Here is a 15,435-nt window from a genome sequence, read left to right as displayed (position 1 = left end):
TTTCAAAAATATTATTATTTTTTATGATGCGTTGTGAGCTTGTAGATCGGCTATTTATTTCAAATAGCCTAGTTGCTTCTTTTGTGCTTGTTTTCATAGAGCATGGGTTGCTTATTTCTCTCACAAAACCTGGCAACCCTGACGTCTACGGTCGTGCCAGTCGTGCCTCTTGTCTTGAGATCAGCGTGAGCGCGCATGTCAGGTCCGCTGCGGAGCTGCGCTGCTGACTGTCTCTCGGCTCTATCGCCAATAATCCTGCATGGCCGCCCGTCGCTGCTGTTGACGAAGATCGGGATGACGGACGAGACATTAGTTTTTAAATGTGCACCTGAATGACGGAAGGGAGCAGTGCACGGCGGGTCGAAATCGTACTAAAATAACGGGGTCGGGAGGGGAAAAAAATATCCGCAACCCCGCTGCCGCCGCCGGGGGGGCGAGGAAGAAGACAACGCTACACTGATGGGATTCCCAGCAGTCAGATGGAGAAACCGAGAGGGTTGGACTGGGTGGTTGTAAATAATTAAACATCCATCTGCTGCTGCTGCTGCTATAACAGAAAGAAGATGCATCTCCACCAGGTGCTGACGGGAGCCGTGAACCCCGGGGACTGCTGCTACTCGGTGGGCAGCGTCAATGACACCCCGTTCACGGTGAGTACAGTACGGGTACGGTGAGGGTGACTGACACCGAGGAGAGAGCTGCAGGCTGCAGCCCACTGATACTAGCTATAGCCTGGGTCTGATTAGCCAGAACGCTACAGTAGCTACGGTATTATGTCGCTGGATCTGCCCACAGCTTTGCTAGCTATGCTAACACACTGGCTAGAGCTAGCATTGGTGTTGGGTTTTTTGTGTGTGTGTCAGAGAGAGAATGTGTGTGTGTGTGAGAGAGAGACAGAGACGAAAACATAATCTCCGCCTGGCCGTTCCCGGCCTGGCGGTGATAATATTAACTGTGTGTGGGGGTGTTGTGTGTGTGGGGGGGTGTTGCGCGTGTTGGGAGAGGGATTCACTCACAAATGGTGAGTCACTACGATGCTCAATATTGTCACGCACACCTCCCATTCATTCATATATACCACACTGGAGTGGGACACCACCAGTTTGTACGTCTTTGACGTATTTGAAAATACGTATTTCTTTGGGCCGAGTGACACACGACTGTCACGCGACGACGAGGTTTAAATTATGACATAATAACAATTTGCTCAAGGTTATTCCTTTCCTTTGGCCAGGATGCGTGTTTGTTTTACTCCAACACAGTCAGCCACTCCAATGACCTTTAGCAGCATCCCAGAACGTTCCTGCGAGGGGAATCCCTCTGCGTAGACGTAGACATAACATCATCATCAGGGGGGGAAACGCATGCCAACATTATTTTTTTTGCAGTGAACCCCAATAACTCTGCATTGTTCTGAAACGTCGCAGCTCAATTCCAGGCGAAGGGCTTTGTGTTTTATAACAGAATGGAGCTAGCTAAACATTTGGCGTCATTCCGCTTCATGGATCATTAGCTCTCCTGTCTCTGCACAGCATCAGCTGTGCTGTGCAGGCTGTGACGTAGCGAGCCATACATGGATACATGAGCTCCATTGGCTGGATGACAGTGTCTTGGTGTGTGAAAATACATAATTTATTTACCTAAAATGTATACATGATGTGGTGTAATTTTCCGTTTTACAAATGTTATATACATACTGATCTGATGCATGTTTTATTAATGTAGGGGCCACATTATTAGTTGATTATTCACCAATCACTACATTGTTTTCCTTGTCTAGAAATCATTTGTCAATCAATCAACTTTAGTTTCAGCTATGTAAAGGGCAATAGTTCATCTTATTCAGTGTTTGTGCCTGCTATGTCTTGTAGTGGCTCATTGTTTTCTGTATTTGACAGACGGGACTGAGAGAGATCCCAGTTAATATTACATTTAATGCTAAATTCTTCCCATATAGCCCAAGATCCGTGGAAGAATTTAGCATTACACATTGTGGGACATTTAGGGTGGTGAATACGGCAAAGAAGAATATCAGGGAAGGCACGTCACCTTCTGTGGCACAGGAGCTGTCAGTCAGTACCACTGAAGTTCAGAGCCCATGGTAGATTCTGGGACAGTGATCGTTACATTACAGTCATTTAGCAGACGCTTTTATCCAAAGCGAGTTACAATAAGTGCATTCAACATAGGTAGGCAAGAAAACTACTAATCACCAGAAGTCTTAAGTGCATTCTCTTCTAAAACAAGCAACTAAGAGTATACCACTGCTGCTCACTGCTGTTTCAAATGGTACAGTTTAATCCACTATTCAATATCCCAAAAGGTTCAACCTTGTGCCTACTACTTGTAAAGCAGTGGTAGATTAAAATGCTGATGACTTCATGATTGATAGTCTCAAGCCCATAAAGAAAGTTATCAGTTAACTCTCTTGTCTTAGTTTACTGTCTTAACATTACTTAACATTTCGCATGATTCTCTGCCCAACATGTCTGCAATATAGTTTACAGTGACATAGGCCTGTATATTGTTGCAATACAATTATAGCATTGTTTCTCATATTGTTGTGTGTGTGTGTGTGTGTGTGTGTGTGTGTGTGTGTGTGTGTGTGTGTGTGTGTGTGTGTGTGTGTGTGTGTGTGTGTGTGTGTGTGTGTGTGTGTGTGTGTGTGTGTGTGTGTGAATCATTTCTCAGGTTGACATCAAGATAACGATTGACTATTTCCATGATTGATAGTAAAAAAAAGACTGGCACCACTCTGTTATTCTTTGGTCATAGGCCTAGATCACATTTGTGAGGATAGAATGGGGCCATGTTTATAAAATACAAAATCATAGTTGATAGTTGATAAATGCCTAAAATTGCAACCTTGACAGTCTGTGACTTTTGTGTAGACTTGAATTTGGGCCTATTCTGTCATCATTATATATCCAGAACAGAGTATGATGTTGTGCTTTGTGGTATATCTACTGCGCAGCACAATTCTTTCATAATGCTGTGAGCTTGACTGATTGCTGCCAAACCTGGGCTGTTTTGCTGAGAAGACGATTTCATTGTCATTTTCAGGAGAGGAGTCATCCTTCCTGAAAAAACAAAAAACAAATAAATGAACAAAATGTCTTGTCTGCTCAATAACATAAGACAGTGTTAGCCATGAAGCTAAAGCCTCGGAGGTTGCCACACAGATTCCATACGCTGTGTTTTTTCTTCTTCTGGCAGGGCATTTAAAGAGCAATAGGACATCATGTCATGTCCAATGCCATATCAAGTCTCCAGTACCACACACACACACACACACACACACACACACACACACACACACACACACACACACACACACACACACACACACACACACACACACACACACACACACACAAGCACACAAGCACTGTGATCAAAGGACAAATGTTTTGACTATACAAGGGATAAATATCTTAAGTCTGCATAGGTAAACTATAGAAGCTGTGAGCACAGACTGCTTTGCAGCTTTATCTCCACCATTGAAACCTGTTTAATTTGAGTCATCATCTCTGTCGGGGCAGGGATATGAAAGCATTCCACAACATTGTAGCAGCTGTGGCAATGCAACATGTTGACGTGATTACATTAGGCCTGGGAATTGGTGACATTTGAGGGAATGAAAGCAGAAGTGATCGCCCTCTCACTTCCTCTGTTATTTTCCCTTGCCATGGCACATTGCACTCAGTTTATTTTTGTATGGTCCAGCTTTAGAGCTGGGATGAGGTCCAGTCTAGTAAGTACATCTAGTCCTCAGCATGTTCTCCATTATTAAGATCCTGTCGACTCGTTCCTATCAATAATACAACAATCTTCTCTCGATGAGCAGGCTGTCGTCTTTAAATTAGCAGACGGGAAGTTTGCAGAGCATGTTTTAAAGAGGAAAAAAAACTGAATACGGAAATAATAAAAAATAAGGAAATAAGGTCATGAATAGGGCTAATACAGTAAGGGTAAGTGCTGAAAGGTCATAGATGTATCTGACATAGAAACATGGATAGTATGATGCCACAATTATGAGTATACTTAAAGGTTTAATGACATTCACTTTTACACCACATTCAAAGTCTTTGTCCTGGTCCTTCAAAAGTGTACAAAAAGTTTTAAGTGAAAATTGGCAGGTGTTTTTCTCTCACATTTCTAAAGCCTTTTCAACTGCAATGAAAAAATAAATCTTTGCCTGCGGGTGTCGCTGGTGAGGGATTTTACCTGTCAATCATCGCCTCTGCTCCGCCCCCCCCAAAGGAAAGGATAGGAGAGGGGAGGGGCGAGGAGGAGAGTGGGCGGGATTAATCGACTGTGACCTCACTGTCGAAGGGCCAAGCTCAGATTACTTTTCAGCCTAATTATTCAGAAAACCCCAGACCACAGAAAATCCACTGAATGTTCTAAGTTCAGGTTTTTTGGGTGTAATTGAGGTCATAAAACCCCAAATAAAACATTGAAAATAAAAAAAGTGAAAATGAATGTCATGACACCTTTAATGTATAGGACTGGGAGCAGATACTCAAGATCCGGTCATCAAATATGTGGCTCAGGAATGCGACAAAAGCAAAAAAATCTCCATGAATTCAAGGCATTCATGTCAGGATTTTGTTGGCTGAACTACTCCTTTAATGGCTTCTTGGCCAATAGTTGTAAAGCAGGCTCCAGTGTTGTGTGGTTGTAAACCTGCTCAAACGCACGTGTAAATTGATTCTTACAGTCATGCACAAGTGTGTGCATCAGTTAGGCTATATATCCTCGCCTGTGTCAATGTTTACCAGGAAGAAAGACATTTGATCACAATAGCCATCTGTTCCATAGTACAGTACCTTATTACAATGAATGAATCACTCAGCGTGTGTCATCATCCTTTTACCGGTTGTTTGTCACCTGAGTGCGTGTACTTGATGAAACCAGCCGGTGTGGCTAGCAGGGTCTAAATGACAGGCTGACTGAAAGAAACCCTGGCCTCCCCACACAAGCAGAAAACAAGCAAGCGAAGTGATGTTGTTAGATTATCCTCTTCAGGTCACACACACACGCTCACCAGCTTGCGTTCAAGGTACCACCACTAATTAGCCTAACCTCGCAGCCTCGCTGAGGTAGTATAGCAGAGATTCAATCACATATAGCAACTATAGCATGTGATACTTGGTGTATATGTCTGCGGTGATGGTGGCGGCCGGGGGAGGAGGTGTACAGAGCACGCCTAGACTGTGCGTGACGGTGACTGCTTTTAAGTCCAGCCGTAATATGCGGGAGAAACTGCCGCAGTAATAGTAAAGCAAGGACTGCATCTCTTTATCTCACACACGCACGCGCGCACACACACACACACACAGTCTGTATCTTTTCCTTACATGGACCCGATGCATGTCGTGCATGCATAGGCTCACACCCTGGTCATTCTCTTAGCCATGGTTGTCCCAGTCTGTTATTCCCCTGTCTATAGTATTATTGTCCTGTTGTGTGACATGTACTGTATTGTTGTGGTTGTTGTTTTTCTTAAATTTGTTCAGCCTCCTCCCATTCTCCTGAATAATGAAAGACATGAGCTGTCATCCTGACTGTACGATGGCATAAAGTGCCAGCAACCCAGTCTATATTGCTGGCACTACTGTCCACATGGCACTGTATTGGTTCACTGGTAATCTTGTTGCCCATAAACCCAATCCAATGGGGACGTGAGCTTGGTTCGTTAGTTCGGCACAGTATTAATGAAGCTTGTTTTGGGATGGGACGGTCCCATATATCATGGGATATATGATTATTATTTAGTTGGTCGCTTACAAACTACAATACTGCTATGCTAGTAAGTCACACTGTCACCCTGAGATGATGTTAGACAGTAAAATATGTGAAATGTTACACAGTGCCATTTTGGTCAACTTTTACACTCATTGTAAATTAACACCTGAGATGTTACTGTTTCCTTCTTATAGTTTGATATTGTGATGCAAATTGTGCTGCTTATAATATTGTACAGCACTTGCCTAACATACTATGCTAATGCTATGCTTGTTTTGCTGTCTTTCATTGGTTTCAGTGCATTACACGCCTTTTGATCGCAATTCACGCTCACAATCTTTCTGGGGTCAATGTTGTTTGGCTACAGTGATTGAAGCATTGTAATCAAATTGGTGACCAACCAATCAGCTACCACAGACTCCAAATAAGAGTGTGCTAATCAACTCGCTGTGATTCTCCAGTTCAAAAGGTGGCAGGAACTGTTTTAAGTTGCTTTGTAAAGCCTAGATATTCATCAGTCAGAGTGTTTGCGATGCATTGTGCCTATTATTAATAATAATTACATGGTTTTACAGGGGCTATCAATGCTGATTGTGTGATTATTACGCTGCAGCTCAGGGCTGCTCCTCAGTTCTCAGTGCAGATACTTAATTTTTCTCTGTGGTTCAATAGGATCTCATTTGTCTTTCTTGTGTCTGTTCTGTTGTGTATGTTCCAGGCCTATGGCTCAGGCTGTGATATCGTGATCCTGGCCAGCGATTTTGAGTGTGTTCAGATTATTCCTGGAGCTCAGAATGGAAACATACAGGTGGGCTGCGTGGAGTGCTCCCACCAGCTTGGCAGGGTATGTCTTGTACACACACAGACACACACACACACACACATCCCCTGAAAATGTAGCTGTGTCTTTGCTCTTGTAATTATTTCAAGACTAGTGCTTTCTACTCTTTGCCACTTTGCTCTCCTGAACCCCCCCCCCCCCCCCCCCCTCCAATGGGGATGACTGTGCAGTACCACTCATGGCAATGTGATGATGAACTCAGCTCTTTATTTTTAGATCGCAGCGTCCTATGGGAACACGGTCTGCATCTTTGAACCGATCGCTACAAACCCAAACAAACGCCACAAGGTGAGCACAGACAAAGCGCATGTGTATGAATGTATGGTACTCTTTATCTTTCGCTTTTTTCTTGTCACCAACGTATTGTGTTTATTAGGTATGTTGTGCAATAATATAACTGATGGAGGCTGTTGTTTAATGTTATGTAGTATTCTGAATGAAAGACATAAATTTGCCCGTGGCTTAGGTGATATTTTGATATTTATTTTAAAATATATACATTCTTTTGCAAAGTAAAAATATAGATTTCTAGATATGCATTGTGTACATGGTGGCTGTGTATGTGCATATACTTGGCACTTCTGAAACTTGCAAATAGCAGCACCATTAGCACGTTTGGAGACTTGAGCTCTCTGCATGTCAGTGCACTACATATGATGTGTCAGAAAGATTGCTGTCATTAAGACTAGGATGAATCTGCAGCTGCACGTGAACAACCGGGTAGTGCATTTGAGGGGGATACTTTGTAAGGGGATGTCTTATTTGCATGGTGTGGCCGTGTGTACATGCTGACCTGCTCTTATATCCTGTCACTAACAGCAGCTTAACTACCAGTGGCAAAAAACAGGACAGTTCTTCCTTGATACAATCACCTACAACTTGGCCTGGGACCCACAAGGTAGGCCCACGCACTGTCTCTCTCCGAGTGACTAACTGAATCCAACTCTACACATGCCCACTCTCACCATTCCTCTGTGTCTTTGGAGCTGTGTGCTTTTACGCCTGTGCTTGTATTGTATGTGCATCATATCATTGCTGCCGGGCAGAAACCTTGTATGTACAAAAAATATTTTCAGGAAATGGGGGGGAAAAAATGACCAGTGTTCCAATGGATCCAAATTTGGTTATTATTTCATACTTTACGCTGGTTAAATACTTTTAAAACCAACAGACAGACTTGACCTTTCAGATTCTTTCCAACAAAGCAAAAACGCATTGTGAGGCGTTGTGAGCTTGCTATTTTCGCTACTTTTGCACAACACTCTTACGACAAAGAAGGGCATTAATTTACATCAAAAAGTTGAAATATGGACATACAAGGTTTGGCCCCGACAGCGACGATATGAGAGCTGCACAAAGCGTGCATGTAACTCTGTGTAATTTAATACTGAACATGACGGGATTTCATGTGTGGACCACTATGCTCACTTGTCTGCAGGGAACCGTATCCTAGCAGCAACTGAACGCCTCCAACTGTGGGCTCCTCCGCCCGCAGACACTTTGATAGAGGAAGAGGATGGACAGATTAATGATGACAAGCCCCACCCTGTCCTCAATGACTGGAAGTGTGTCTGGCAATGCAAGTAAGTCACCCTAAGTCTCTTGGTATATCGTTGTTGTTTTTTGTTAATTATTACAGCCATACCTACCAGCAGTGCATGTGTACTGCAAAAGAGAAGCGTACTGTAAGCATCACCACATGAAAGTAAAATATATTTAATTAGCACATTTTAGTACATTAGAACAGTACATTCAACCTTTTTTAATTTCAAGTAGCCCCAGTGGCTGAAATTCTTTATTGGGAATAACCACTTGAGATGAACCATCTAAAAACATCGAACCTAAAATACAGAATTCATACATTTAGACAAAATATTTAACAGACAATTCAAACAACATCAACCAAACAAAGAAAAGAAAACAAAACATACAGTAACACAACAACAACAGCAATACACACATAAATGGATCATTGCTTCATAGATCTGTTATAATGGTGATTTAGTCAAAACATGAACAGGTAATCTCAAGGTGAGAGGACGGCACAGTTTTAAACGATTGAAAAGATGTTATTGACCGAAAATATGAACAGGTAGATTGTTCCAGTCAGAGGAAGCTTTAAACCTAAATGTGTTTTCTGGCAACTGATTTAGATACTTTTAGAACATACAAAATAAAGACCTGTCCACTATGTCTCAGTTGATGTTTAGAAGTGAAAGGTACCACAAACGGTTTCAGATACTGTGGATAATTAAAATGAATACATTTAAAAATGAACTGCAACCAGTGCCGCTGTCGTCTTAAAGGAGAATACCGGACAAATTAAGTGTTGTCTTTGATGTCTCGTTACTCACCTATTGACGTTAAAAGTGGTGTTCTTTTTTTCCATAGATTCCCCTGTCGTCATTTTTTAAACCCCCCTCCGTATAATGGGAGCGCGTGGGTTAGGGAGATTCGTCTATTATAACCGATGCAAAGTTGTTTTTTTCTCTACTGCTAGTCATTGTGGAGTCTCATGATAGTCAAACATGAGAGTAGCTAGCCTGAGAGGCTATTCTTTCCAGAACCTGGCAACTCGTGTTGCCAGGTTCTTGAAACAAGCAACCAGTGTTAAGTCGTTCGGCAGTAGCGCTAGCCTCTCAGGCTAGCTACTCTCATGTTTGACTATCATGAGACTCCACAATGACTAGCAGTAGAGAAAAAACAACTTTGCATCGGTTATAATAGACGAATCTCCCTAACCCACGCGCTCCCATTATGACAACGGAGGGGGTTTAAAAAATGACGACAGGGGAATCTATGGAAAAAAAGAACGCCACTTTTCACGTCAATAGGTGAGTAACGAGACATCAAAGACAACACTTAATTTGTCCGGTATTCTCCTTTAATGTGGGAGAAAGCAAGTTGAGATGTTTGTACTGTACATGGTGCAGTGATGAGTCATATAGTATGTCGTGTCTTCAGTCGTGTTCTATGGAGACCCTTGATCTGTAGCCGGGGGTCTGCAGTCACGCTCTCGATCTGCAGCTGGGGGGGTCTGTGATCACAGTCCATGGAAGCCTGCGAAATGGAAGGCACAGAAACTCTGGGGAAGAGGTCCCCCGAATGTTGAGTTAGGGACATGCCTTAATGTTACATGAATGCATACAATGGTAACGACATGCATTGATGGGAAATGAACCCAAACGTCATGCATTGATGGGATATGAACCCACATAAATTGAGAGGGTGGAGATCGACAGGGGGAGGAAAGAGGGTGGAGTTGGGATGGAGGAGGAGGGGGGGTGGAGAAAGAGGGATGGGGGAGAGAGGGATGGGGGAGAGGGGAGCCATTCTTCTGTATTTAGATGTAGGCAGTTGCATTCTCAAACAATAACCCCCGCTGTGACCTGTTGACCTGGGTTAAAGCTCCATCTCTGTTGTAGATTAAATTGAGGAGGCAATTGTAGATGTTGGTCAACAGCTGTGGCTTTATGGCCAGAGAGAGGCTGCCTCTAATGGCCCTCCACTGTGTTCTGTATCTGATCCGTCATCTAGTGACAGCAGTCTGAGGTTTGTGACCAGATAGGGGTGTACACCAATCAAACCTCTTGATGCCATCATTCTCCCTCCCTCAGTATGAAATGGTTAACAAAAGCTCTCTGAGACACATTTAGGGAGCTCCTGGGCCTAGCAAGCCGTGAGGCTGTTGAGCTCTGTTGTGATGTAATAGCCTCATCAAATACATTTGTCTTATGCCTCCACCTCTACCCTAAGTGGTTTTTCCACAACAGATGTCACCATTCTCTCCATTAGGAAACAATGGCTCCTCCTGTTACAGATTCATTTGAAAATGCTCATATTGATAATGATAACTGACATACAAACACTTTCATACAAATATTAGTACCACTTCTGGTTCCCCACTGGAGCTGTTGTCCTACTGTATGTGGCCCTGTGCCTCAAGAGGCAAAGCTTCCTGGCTGTCTTGGTCAGGGAATTTACGCTCGCCATCTCACTTTGTAATATCCAGTCCAGACCAAAGTCCAGTGTATTGCAGTGTGTTTTACAGTCTAACTTAATGATCACTGACCCAGCCAGACACAGAAATAGCTATGTCTGTGTTGGTTTCACTCCTTTTACATTGTCATTTTGTTCATAAACCCTGCAGACTACCTTGGTGTTATATGATGCTCCCATATCTCCTAACATCATACATGCATGATAGCGTTCTCATACACCAGCACGAACACATGTCATGCACGAACACATGCCTGTTTGGAAAGCACGGCTCTCTGATTATGCAATACCCTTGGTCCCTGTTGTCAGAGTAGTGCAGCACCCGTTATAGTACTTTGAGGCCATCAGTAATATGATGTCATATTGATGACCTCTGGGATCTCCATATGGGCATAAAAGGGACACAGTCTGACAGACAGACAAATACAGAGATTTGCAGATGTATATATATTTCTAAATTCCTGGACAACTGCTGATCCCAGTGACTTACTTTCCACTCTGCACTGCTCTCCCTGGAGTCCTCGGCGATACACATGCCTAGTTTGAAGTCGGTCAGTCAGACGGTTCTTGAGATATCCAGGGGACACACAGATGCACAGAGATTTAAGGCATTTATAGATAGAGATGATGAATTTCATTTTAATACACTGACAACCTTTTTAATAGTCAATACGAGATAATGCAAATTCAGCTGAATCGAAATGTACATTCTCTTGTTTACTGTCTTTCTGGCTTCTGATTATATTTTATTATGTTCATTTGAGGCAGTCAATTGCATGTGCTGCCATGTAAAGACAGACCTGAAATGTGAGAATAATGTCATCTGCTGACACATAACGTAGCTATTGGGAAGTCACTGGAATGGGGAAGTGCAAATGTGTAACTTACCCAATCACAAGCATGGAGCAACACACACAGTCACACTTGCATTTCATCCACTGATAAAAACTTTTGATGTGTCAATAAAGTGATTATGAAGTTCTGCTGAGGTGTGCGCGCGTTAGAGATGCGCAGATGGCCTCTCACGTCAACCGAATCCGCATGTACAAATTAATTATCCGCCCGTTATCCAACCGCAATAATTATATTATCCAATTTAAATATCCGCATCCGCACCAACCGTTTTTCCCGTATGTCAAAATATTATTATTTTCTGGTATTCCCGTTAGTTTTAGTATTAGTTGTGCGATGCGATCGGTGCTGCTCTGCTGCGCTGAGTCTGTATGTTCAGCGCAGCCTGCGCAGCAGAGCAGCACCGGTTTAAAAAAAAGAAAGAAGACGCACCGACATTCCATAGGCTAAATCAATGCATTTTGTGATCGCATCGCACAGAGGCTGCTCTGCGCACTCACACAGACACAAGCACGCAGAGATTTAGCTATTTTATGGATAGATATATTAGATGTCATTAATTTATTTACCGCAATATTTCACCCGCGGTTTATCCGATATTAATTAATAATTATATTTGATTGACCCGAATCCACCCAAACTGCGGTTAACTGCGGCAACCGCGGCTAAAACCGCGATCCGCGCATCTCTAGCGCACGTGCGTGTGTGTGTGCGCGTAGAGCAGAGCAGAGCAGAGAATGTTCCTGGGAGAAGTGTGAAGTGAATACAACTGATCTCAGTGTTTCTTGGTTTCTCACAGGACCGCGGCATCTGTTCACATTGCCAAGTGGTCTCCTGATGGGGAGTATTTTGCAACTGTTGGGAAGGTACACAATGCAACACATTCCAAGACAAAAACATCCCTGTGTGCACAGACTATTTATATGATGCCTAATCTGTGTGTGTGTGTCCGCAGGATGACTGCCTACTCAAAGTTTGGTATCCCACTACGGGCTGGCGTTCTGCTGTGGTTGTCCATGACCCATCCGATAAGAAAGGCCCTCTTGTTCACTTCTCATTCGTCTACCTGGCCCACCCTCGCACTGTCACCGGCATGTCCTGGAGGAAGACGAGCAAGTACATGCCCAAGTAAGGGCACACATGCATACGCACAAACGGAACGGTGATGGTGAAGGTCCATGCAAGGCCAACTTATTGTACCTGCCTGTTTTGATTTCTGACACATTTGCATCTTCTGCTGTGCCATCCCAGGGGATCGGTGTGCAACGTGTTGCTGACCTCCTGTGAGGATGGTGTGTGTCGGCTGTGGTCGGAGACCGTTCTGCCAGAGGACAGTATCCTTGGGGGACAGATTGCTGAGAATACACACTCTTTCAGCTCCAGCCTGCCCGGGATGGGGGGCAACAAGGACAAGATCCAGCATGCCCTGGAGGTATGCACCGATCACAGTAATACATGGGATGAATAGATCTCACAAACAGGGATATAACATATGTCTTTCCTTCCCCCTGCTAGTCGATCCACCACTTGAAGCATCTGCGTCGGGGCAGGCGAAGGTCCTCTGCTCTGGTAGCACACACTGACATGCTGCCCTCCCAGATGGGCACACAGGACATGCACACACACCGCCATATCACACACCATGCCAATGCCCTGTGTCACTTCCACATCTCGGCCAGTATCAACCCCAACACAGGTAGGAAGCTTTGAATTTTTGCATACACCTACCTACAGGGTAATCTATAGCACGCCTAGGCTATGTTAACACTGGAAGCGCAAATCCAATTTTTGGCCTATCCGGCGACGCAAATTATTTGATTCGAGCCATCAGTGTTTTTTTTTGTTTTTTTATAGCGTCAGTTACTAGTGTAGGCTATACAGTGCAGAGAGCTGGTGTGTCATGTACTTCTAATTTAGTCCATCTACTTCCTGTAAGTAGACTTAATCATATTACGGGAGGCTCTTATTTTGAAATCCGCCGTTTTGAGAGGAAATACTTCTTCTGTTGCAGCTAAGCTACTATGACGCTTTTCATACATAAACAAGACATCACGTGGATTACACGCAAGATTTTGGCTAAAGTTCATATTTATAAAACCATGCTCCTGTGACTTAAACAATGTACACAATTTGGAAGTGTGTTAAACTCTTTGAACGTCCGCAGAATTAGGGGAGTGGTGTTAATTATCTCATGCTGGCTATAGTAGCGCTGCGGTAAGGAGAGACGTCCACACACAGCTGTAGCTCTGATAAAAAGTTTACTGTACAATTATCAGGTACACAACATTTCGGTCTTTTCTCTTTACTGTTATTTATTTTGTGACTACTGGATCTGCAACATAGCTCTTTGATACAGTAGAGTTGTGCTCCGAACTGTATGTAGTCCTACACAGGATTGTTGTAAATTAAAATAAGCAGTCTGCCGTCATGTAGTTAACGGATTCATTGCTTTTAAATGTTCAAAAAATATTCATATGGCTCTGTTGCACATGTCATGTGCTCTAAATCTGCACTGAAAGTTTCTGAAACACTCAATTTCAACGCAATTGTAGCCTCCAATAAGGTCACAAAGACCTATTTTCAATATAAAAACGAATCGTCGACGAGTCGCATTAAACTCTTGAATCTGATTCCACTACATAAATCCTGAGTCAGGGACGGCCCTAATGTCGTTGCATCGCTACCACAGCAACCAAAACCAATCTGATCACTTGCGAAATCAGTGTGGACAGTAAGTCCTAAAGATCAGATTTGATAAACAAATTGGATTTGCCTGCAGTCTGAACAAAGCCTTCCATGGATCCTTCATTGAGTTCTTTCGATGACTGCTGGATATTTTAGTGACCTTTACTCCTTTATCTTTCATTCATTGATCTATCCTGCCCTCTTCTCATCTTCCCTCCAACAGACATCCCATCGGTGCTGGCTGACTCTGCCATGTTCAGCCCAGAGGATGGCTCTGGAGGCGGAGGCTTCGTGGTACACTGGCTGAACAACAAGGACCTCAGCTTCACCTCCTCCATGGACCTCTTCATGTTGCAGCTTCGCAAGTACTCCGAACAGCAGCTGGACCAAGCCACTGAGGACCCCTTGGATCCCGACGGCTCCCCCATGAAGTTTGAATTTGGTATGACCCAGAACAAGGCTTTTACTGTACACTAGAGGTCTTGACGACTAGTCTAAAAATGACCCACGGGCAATGCACGGATTCGGAATGCACGGGAAAAAATGCTATAGCAAACGAGCTATAATGTAGGCCTAACTATCGATTTAATACCAATGCATTTCTGTGAAGACCTCTACTATACTGTACACATTCACAAAAAAACATGAAATTCTGTGTCCTTATCCAGGCTGTATTGAAGCCTACACTATAAGCACTGGTGAAAGAGAGAGATTATAAAAAAAATTGTCAGCTTTTTAATCAGACATGGAATTACAATGTCACACAGCTTACTTCAAAGTCTCACCCCCTGAGTTTGAAGTAAGAGTTAAATGTTGAATTGGGTATTAAAAAGGAAATTCTAAGAAAACATGGTGATGATGTCGACAGCGACACGTATCATAATGTTTGCTGGTATGTAAATATCACTATAACACATTTACGTCACCCGGATTCAGTTTTGACTTAAACACGGCATCTTTGTCCTTGATTTTCTAGACCTGGATGAGATGTCCGACAAGGCGTCCTCTGAGCACGGTGAGGAGGGGGAACCGGGGGAGCAAGGGAGCAACAAGGCCTCGTCCCCTGGCTCCAGCTCCAGCATGCCCCTGCCCTCTATGCTGCTGGACAGGAAGATGGAGACAATGACTCTGGAGTGGAATCGGAGCCCTGACATGCTGTTCACCATCCACCCCTCCGACGGCTCCTTCTTGGTTTGGCATGTCAAGTACCTGGACGAGTTCATCCAGGGCATCTTCAGACAAGTGCAGGTAAGCGTAAGCTGGGAAATAACACATACACACTTCATGCTGTAGTACAGATGGCTGTT

At 43.6% G+C, this 15,435-nt stretch overlaps 1 protein-coding gene across 7 annotated transcripts in view; it reads left to right on the top strand.

Annotated features, from left to right (window-relative positions):
* The first annotated feature begins 220 nt into the window (after positions 1-220).
* dmxl2 (Dmx-like 2) overlaps positions 221-15,435 on the top strand; it is a 44,415-nt gene continuing 29,200 nt past the window's right edge. For all 7 annotated transcript variants that reach the window (XM_080431163.1, XM_080431161.1, XM_080431158.1 and 4 more), the window contains exons 1-11: positions 221-650; positions 6,470-6,595; positions 6,809-6,880; positions 7,412-7,490; positions 8,031-8,175; positions 12,243-12,309; positions 12,399-12,571; positions 12,695-12,875; positions 12,959-13,139; positions 14,352-14,570; positions 15,105-15,376. In XM_080431163.1, coding sequence (XP_080287289.1) covers positions 564-650; positions 6,470-6,595; positions 6,809-6,880; positions 7,412-7,490; positions 8,031-8,175; positions 12,243-12,309; positions 12,399-12,571; positions 12,695-12,875; positions 12,959-13,139; positions 14,352-14,570; positions 15,105-15,376 — 1,602 coding nt within the window. In that variant the 5' untranslated portion in view covers positions 221-563. The remainder of the gene's footprint in view (positions 651-6,469; positions 6,596-6,808; positions 6,881-7,411; positions 7,491-8,030; positions 8,176-12,242; positions 12,310-12,398; positions 12,572-12,694; positions 12,876-12,958; positions 13,140-14,351; positions 14,571-15,104; positions 15,377-15,435) is intronic.

This window comes from Gymnoscopelus braueri (genome assembly GCF_963280865.1).
Source record: "Gymnoscopelus braueri genome assembly, chromosome: 1".
Lineage (NCBI taxonomy): Eukaryota > Metazoa > Chordata > Actinopteri > Myctophiformes > Myctophidae > Gymnoscopelus > Gymnoscopelus braueri.
Note: the sequence above shows the minus strand (reverse complement) of the source record. Positions and strands in the feature narration are given on the sequence as shown.